This window comes from Paralichthys olivaceus, chromosome 24 (genome assembly GCF_024713975.1).
Source record: "Paralichthys olivaceus isolate ysfri-2021 chromosome 24, ASM2471397v2, whole genome shotgun sequence".
Classification (NCBI taxonomy): Eukaryota; Metazoa; Chordata; class Actinopteri; order Pleuronectiformes; family Paralichthyidae; genus Paralichthys; species Paralichthys olivaceus.
Genome location: NC_091116.1, coordinates 11,313,840 through 11,321,651, shown reverse-complemented (window position 1 = coordinate 11,321,651; position 7,812 = coordinate 11,313,840). Strand labels below are relative to the sequence as shown.

Here is a 7,812-nt window from a genome sequence, read left to right as displayed (position 1 = left end):
GAATTATCATTATTGTTCTTGGTGGTGGTGTTGTTGACCCGGAAGTGTTAGCGGATCACATGGCGGAAGTTGAAAGTCGTGTTGTGTTTACATGAGCAGCAGCGGGAGCCGTCAGTGATCCACTCACTGTCCGTCTCCTCGTGTCCCATGTGTCGGTGACATTTAACCGCCGCAGCGTCAGTGAGTCTCGGGTCAACATGTCGGGCTTCAGCGCGGAGCTCATCGACTACCTGGAGGGGAGGATCACGTTTGAGGAGTTCGACCAGAGGAGAGACGAGCGGAAGGCGAAGGTGAGTGAGAACCATGAAACCTTGACATTGTGTTGATTTTCACTACTTCAATAGATATTTAGTTTGAAATGGAACTCACTGTAGGAAAGAGGCGATGCAACGAATATGTCGTCTGTGTTCTCCTTCCTCTCGCAGGAGTCAGGGGTCTCGGTTGAGGAGGAGGAGGAGGAGGAAGAGGAGGAGGAGGATGCTCAGCCCTCCACCTCGGCACTACTCCCGGGGAAGATCGGTAAATTGATTTGATTGTGACAGTGAGGCAGCTTGAACACACATTCTGACTTTGTCTCAGAAACTCAGTTGACTTTATATTCAGGGTGGAGCCAGGAGAGACTTCTGCTAACATGCATTTAATGTTTGACCCAGAAAAAAATATTAGAACATGACATCACCTGACACAACTCTTCTCCTCTGACAAAAGAGGGAGTCAGCCCAGGGGTCCAGCTGGCCTTTGCCTCCATTCTAGGAGAAACATTGGAGCCGCCATCTTCTTCTGAAGAGGAGGAGGAGGAGGAGCATAAGGAGAAAGAAGAAGAAGAGGAGGAGGAGGAGGACGACGACGATGAGGAGGACAGCCTGAGCTATGTGGATGACGAGGATGATAAGGATTACAGGGTGGAGAAGGAGGAAGCAGTGCGGGCGGCAGTGGAGGTGGGGCTGTCAGACAAGAGCCCGAAGCGAAGGGGCAGAGGAGGTAAAGGAGCAAGGAGGAAGAAGAAAGATATGGAGCTAGAGTTGGAGGTAGAAGATCCAACGGTGGGAGACATATTCGCTCTGGAGATGGAGCTGAACCGGGAAAACAAGAAGATGATGAAGGTGAGGAGGAGGAGGAGGAGGAGGAAAAACAATTAAGTCACAGTAAGTGTGTGAATCACAGCTCTTTATGTGCGTCAGGTTGTGACTCTGTTTGTGTTCAGGGGCGGCGCCATCGCAGCAAGCTGCCCCGAGCTCTGAGGGGGCTGATGGGAGAAGCCAACATCCGCTACGCCAGAGGAGAAAAAGAGGACGCCATTCTGATGTGCATGGAGATCATCAGACAGGGTATGAGACAACCTCTGTGTGTTTATGGAGACATGAAGTCAATGTATGAATGATCATGTCCAACAACAGCTGAGCTGATCTCCTCTCCCTCCTCCTGCAGCTCCTCTGGCCTATGAACCTTTCTCCACGTTGGCCATGATCTACGAGGACGAGGGCGACGTAGACAAAGCGCTGCAGTTCAGTCTGATCGCCGCCCACCTGAACCCCTCCGACTGCGAGGAGTGGATCAGACTGGCCGAAATATCTCTGGAGCAGGACAACATCCGACAGGCGCTCGTCTGCTACAGCAAAGGTGAATCCATAATTTTCCACCAGCTCTTAAACACAGCATGCATTTGTGAGTCTGGGATTGACAGAGCAACTGTTTTGATCGACAGCCATCAAGTACGACCCCACCAACGTGCGCTACCTGTGGGAGCGCTCAAGCCTCTACATGCGCCTGGGTGAGCACAAGCTGTGCATGGACGGCTACCGCAGGATCCTGTCGCTGCTGCCGCAAGAGGACGGCGAGCACTTCATGCAGCTTTCCAAGGACATGGCCAAGTACGGAGCACATATAAAAACACATCAAATCTATTTCTATTGAGAAACATCAGTGATTGTCAGGATTTCCCCGTGACAACTCATTTTTGCATGTGTGTGTGTGTGTTTGTCCATTTTAGAAGTTACTATGATAGTAATGACTTTCCTTCAGCTCTGAGTGTGATTGAGGAAGCTCTGGAACGACACCCCACCCTGGTCAGTGACGACTTCATCAACATGGCAGCCGAGCTCTACATCTCCAGCCGACAGTACAGCAAGGCCCTGCAGGTACACAGTGTGTGTGTCTGTGTGTTAAGTTGTGTTTTCTGTATTTTTGTTGATGATTCAATCGATAAAATAATATAATATATATATACAGGCTCATCATTTTATATGAAGTTTGCACCAGCGCCCAAAAAATCTGTTTTGATTGGGCTCTCATATAAACATTGGATGTTCTCTAGGTCTTGGTCCAGTTTTCAGGTATTGTTATTGTCAGGGCTGAATCTCAGTCAGACTCCACGGTACCGACTCGAGAGGAGAAAGAGGCAGAAGAAACAATGGAGACGACAAAAACGACGGAGACAACGGCGACGATGGAGACGACAAAAACGACGGAGACAACGGCGACGATGGAGACGACAAAAACGACGGAGACAACGGCGACGATGGAGACGACAAAAACGACGGAGACAACGGCGACGATGGAGACGACAAAAACGACGGAGACAACGGCGACGATGGAGACGACAAAAACGACGGAGACAACGGCGACGATGGAGACGACAGAGAAGACGGAGACGACGGAGGAGCAGGAGAAGAAGAGTGAAGAGGACACAAAGACAGCAGCGGAAGTTACAGCAGAGGAGAAGGGTGAGTTCTCTGAATTTACACTGGTCTTATGATTTTGACTGATAATATAAAATATTCTGTCATTAAGATTCTCTCCCTCTGTAGTGAAACTGTTTTCATAGTTGATATTTTCAGAACACGCAGTTTTAACAGTGTTTTGTGTCTATCAGGGGAAATTATAGATGTAGAGGTACCAGACTCTGTTCCAGTGGATCTGAGGGCCAAGTTAATAGTTTGCCTCATACACCAGCACTTCTACGCACCCCTGGAGGTAAAAAGAACTTTCACAATAAGAGTACACAAGATGCATTATTAAGAAGATCTAACCTGAGAATCTTCATCTCTATCACCGAGTTTTAACCGTCATCAATATCTGTCTCTTTGACTTTGTGCTGCCCACTCTTAGAGCCTGGTGTCATCACTGATGGAGCAGAGTCCAGAGGAGATTGGTGACTTGTACCTGGATGTGGGGGAAGCCTACCTGGAGGAGGGCGAGTACATGTCTGCTCTGCCTCTGCTGTCTGCCCTCGTCGTATCCGAAAAGTACAACCTGGCTGTGGTCTGGCTCCGACACGCAGGTAAAACCCACATTCAAGCCACACAGTTGTCTTGAAATCATGTTTGAGGAAACACGCTAAAAAGTGAAACAAGATAATGAGGTCAGAAATTTTTTGGCAAACCAAATAAGATCTCATTGTATCATTCAGCATTTGGGAAAGTTCTTTGTGCTTTAGACAGATTTGGATTCAAAACATGATCTGTGAATTTGTCTTTGGTTACTTAAATGCACTTCTCTTTCATCACTCCTCCCTTTCAGAGTGTCTGAAGGCGCTGGGCCACATGGAGGGGGCGGCAGACGGCTTCACCAGGGTGGTGGAGATGGCCCCGCAGCATCTGGAGGCCCGGCTCTCTCTGGCCACCCTGCAGCAGCAGCTGGGCCGGCCAGAGTGTGCCCTCAAGGCCCTGGAGTCCATGTACGACAACGACACACTGTCTCAGGACTCATCAGCTGCACAGAAGGCAAGCACCCCTGTATTTTTATTTGGTTAAATATATTTGAGTATCTCAGGAATAATCACATTTATCAGTTTCTTTCACTCCAAAAAAATGTGTGATTCTTGTTGACATACTTTTTGTAGACGTCCTACAACTAAAATCTTCAATGGAAATATAATTACTCATGGAAAAATCTAAATCACTGCTCAGTCAACATTATGAAATACTGAATCCAAATTCTGTGTGTGTGTGTACTCATCAGTGTATGTGCTGTGATTTTAGGAGTTGAAGCTGCTTCTGCATCGCTCAACGCTGCTGAAGACTCAGGGACAAATACAGGATTACCTGGACGCTATGATCACCATGATCTCCATGCTGCTGAAGGTAACACACAACGCACAGATATATGGTTTATCCTGTAGGTTTACTTTTAACACGAGCTGGTTAAAGCCAATGTGAATGATGTGTAGATCTATTATCTAGAATCACGTACAGCTGTGATGTGTGTGTGTGTGTGTGTGTGTGTGTGTGTCCTGTAGGTGGCCATGCAGCGAGCTAATGTGTGTGTATGCTCTGTAACCATGTCGGGTGAGACTCACCTGAAGCTGGTGAAGGTCAAGGACGTGATGCCAGAGATAGCTGACCATGTAGCTGCCTATCTGGACAATACTGGTATGTATAGTGTGTATTAATGTGTGTGTGTGTGTGTGTGTGGCCGTCTGCTGTAAGTGTTCGTAGCTGGAGATCTGGCTGCTGTACAGAGCCTGGAGTTGGCAGAAGCAGCACAGGGCAATTGGTGAGGTATTGTTCACAGTCAACACTTGTTAATAGTTACCATATGTGGAGGGAAGGCTGTTTGTTTATTTCTTAAAGGGTCACATTTGAAGCTTTGCATGTTTTAGTCCATTACCTCTAAATAGTGAAACAGATTGATGTTTGAGCTGCCAACTTTCAAGACTCTGATGAGGTTGTTTGTTTGCAAAACCAGCTGACAGCAACAAAATGTTGTAGTGCCCCTCAGTACAGTGGTTGTTGAGTCACTGGCGCTGTGCTGATGGTATAATGTGTTGCCAGGTAAAACCAATGTTCTGTCCAAAGAGGACTGGTGGCAGCTGCTTGTGAGCTGTGTGCTGACGATGTGTGAGGTGCACCGCTACGCTGAGGCTGATCTGCTGGTGGAGTCCACCATGGAGTTTTTCTCCTTCTATGACAACAAGCCCAAGAGAAAGGAGATGGAGTTCTTCGGCCTGTCTGCCACCCTCCTGGACCACAACTACTACAGTGCCTACAACTACATTAGGTAGACCCACATGTGCAGCGCCATCAGGTGGACAATATGTCAAAGTTTCCTAACTCGTATGGTTGGTATTATTTCTGAGATCGAAATATATCGGAACGGGCTCTTTATTAGGAACACCACATTATTCCTGCAGTGTCAGAATGTGGCATCAACAGCATGAATCCAAGGACCCAAACTTTCTTTCTTTCAACAGTCTAGGTTACTGCTGGAGATTTAACTGTGTGGATAATGTTTCCCTCACCTCTATAGTACCAATCATTCAGGATTCAATCTGAGTATTGTTGCTGATCATGTTCCTCCCTTCATGGCCACAGCTGTGAGTGTAAGTTGTCTCCTTTTTTCCTGCTGCTCACCAGATTAATGCTGATGGAAAATGTGGATCTGCCTCAGCTTTGGAACATTTTCAACCAGGTCTGCAGCCAAAGTTAATCTTTACATAAAGCAACATCAAAAAAAGGAATGTATCGCTGGCATGTGTCTGTTTCCTGGACTAACACTTCTTCTTCTTCTTCTTCCTCAGTTGACGATAAAGTCTAAGCACCAGCGACATCATCGGTTCTGTCTACGTCTGCTGTTAAAACACCCTGACAACCACGCCTTGTGTGTCCTGTGTGGACACAACGCCATGGTGTCAGGAAGCTTCAAACATGCACTGGGTAAAAAATGCACACATGCCACTACTGACCTGAAATTATTTACAATAAGTAGGTTTCTGACTCAGATTTTAGTCCCATTGAATTCACAACCGCTCTGGATGGATTTTCACCAAACTTTAGATTAATAGCTTTTGGAGCTGATCAATTGAGAATAGTTTGCAGATAATTCCTGCAGGCACCCATTGGTCTCATTTTTTACAGTTACAAAATATTTCTGTGATAATTTTCCATCTTTATTCATCTTTAACCGATTCCATATCTCCTATGGATCTTTAGGGCAGTATGTGCAGGCCTTTCAGACGCACCCCAACAACCCACTCCACAGTCTCTGTGTGGGTCTCACCTTCTTCCACATGGCATCACAGAAATATGTTGCCAAGCGACACATCCTGGTGATGCAGGTACAATGTTTGTGTAAACACGCTTGTGGCTTTTTCCATTACATACTGTTGTATGAAAACTTTAATCAGACGTGTGTTTTCAGGGTTTCTCCTTTCTGTGGCGGTATGTGGAGCTGCGTGGAGAGTGTCAGGAGAGCATCTACAACCTGGGCAGAGCGCTGCATCAGATAGGCCTCATACATTTGGCCATTCATTACTACCAGAAGGCACTTTCACTGCCCGCACAGAAACTGGAGGTAAATACCGACAGCAATCACCTACGAAAGTGCTTGTTTTTGCACAATCTGCTGCAGCGTAGTTGGTTTCAGATTTAGAAACGCCTCACTTTTATTTAGGAAATTGATGAATGGGCCTATAATAAATTATCTCTCCAGTTCCTTGTGCCGAGACAAATCTCCAGTAGATCTCAATAATGCAGCTTCACCAGATAATTTCCTCTTTTTGCCCGTCACTCTCTCCATCCTTTCACCACCTGTCCTGCCTACAGGGTATTGCTGATGACCAGGTTGATCTGAGGAGGGAAATCGCCTTCAACCTGTCACTCATCTACCAGGCCAGCGGGAACATAGAGATGACTCGGCAGCTCATAAACACATACTGCATAGTTTAGTAGCAACACAAATCCCCCATCGTCTTTTCCAGACTCCGATTAATTTCCTGCAAGTGCTGCACTGTGAAAGTATGGAGGACAAAGACTAACTCGTTCATCGATACAAACATATGGAAATAAAAAACCAAACACACAATGTATTTGTATACATAAGAAATACATTAACGAAGAAATCTAAAAACAAGGAAGAGATAATTTGTAGGAATGATTGTATTGTTTTATCCTCGTCCTCCATATATACCACTCTTACTGACGTGTCGTTCATGCTGTAGTTTCAGGTATGTGTATTTATTTTGGCAGATTGAGCATAATGTGTATATATTTGCAGTTTTAGAGGCACTGGTGCTTCATTATTGTCTCAAATACTCACAAATCATTCTCGCTTTATGTGTCAAGGTTTGACTGATGAAGTTGAAACTGGAATTTCAGGTGATGCTTTCCTCCAGCCCTGTGTCCGCATATTTTCCTCTCTTCATAACAAACAAACTTCACTTTCATGCCGCTGTAGAAATTACACATTTCTAACAAGATAGATAAATACTTTATTGATTCCGAAGGAAATTCAAGAAGTTATGCTGTTGTAACCCATTTTGTAAAGGCAGCTCTATTTTTGTTAACTAAATATTTTCAGCCAAATAAATTTATTTTTAATCACATAACATCCTGATCCTGAACATGTTTTTTGGAGCCTGCAGTCTTCTCCATGTCTCCAGACCAGTGGTGCCTCTGTGGGATTTAGCTGTGGAAGGGCTGGAGGAGCCTTTTACCTCCAAAACCTAAACCACCAGCAGCGGTTGTCAGTCAGGTCCTGTGAGAATATCCATCATCTGGTTGGTGATGCTCACTCACACAATCGCTCCTCCTTGCATAGCCCACCACACGATTACAAATTGTAAATATCAATGTTTGAAATCGTTGATTCGAACCCAAGGAGGCTCAGAAGGGATAGTTCACCCAGAATGAAAATGCACTCACCTGCTCACCACTGTGCTGATGGAGGAGTGGGTGAAACCCTTTTAAAGTTTCAGAGGTAAACAGAGTTGTAATGAAGTAAATGGAGACCACTGCTTCAAACTTAAAGAAACACTTCACCCACCCCTCCATCGTCACAGTACACAATGAATGAATTGTTCTTTAACCTGCACCA

The 7,812-nt window shown here is 45.7% G+C and overlaps 1 protein-coding gene across 1 annotated transcript; it reads left to right on the top strand.

Moving 5' to 3' along the window:
* Nucleotides 1-7,324, top strand: gtf3c3 (general transcription factor IIIC, polypeptide 3). Its single transcript, XM_069520711.1, has 19 exons — nt 1-290; nt 426-519; nt 709-1,103; nt 1,205-1,328; nt 1,429-1,620; nt 1,706-1,871; nt 1,991-2,138; nt 2,315-2,723; nt 2,873-2,973; nt 3,109-3,280; nt 3,520-3,722; nt 3,981-4,082; nt 4,238-4,370; nt 4,773-4,998; nt 5,355-5,409; nt 5,519-5,654; nt 5,931-6,055; nt 6,139-6,291; nt 6,543-7,324. The coding sequence occupies exons 1-19, from the start codon at nt 198-200 to the stop codon at nt 6,663-6,665; spliced, it is 3,150 nt and encodes a 1,049-aa protein (XP_069376812.1). The 5' UTR covers nt 1-197; the 3' UTR covers nt 6,666-7,324.
* Nucleotides 7,325-7,812: the final 488 nt, after the last annotated feature.

Coding starts and splice junctions, on each gene's coding strand:
- gtf3c3 (XM_069520711.1), top strand. CDS start 198: ATGTCGGGCTTCAGCGCGGAGCTCATCGACTACCTGGAGGGGAGGATC. Junction 1,329..1,428: donor CATGGAGATCATCAGACAGG/GTATGAGACAAC, acceptor CTCCTCCTGCAG/CTCCTCTGGCCTATGAACCT. Junction 6,056..6,138: donor GACACATCCTGGTGATGCAG/GTACAATGTTTG, acceptor GTGTGTTTTCAG/GGTTTCTCCTTTCTGTGGCG.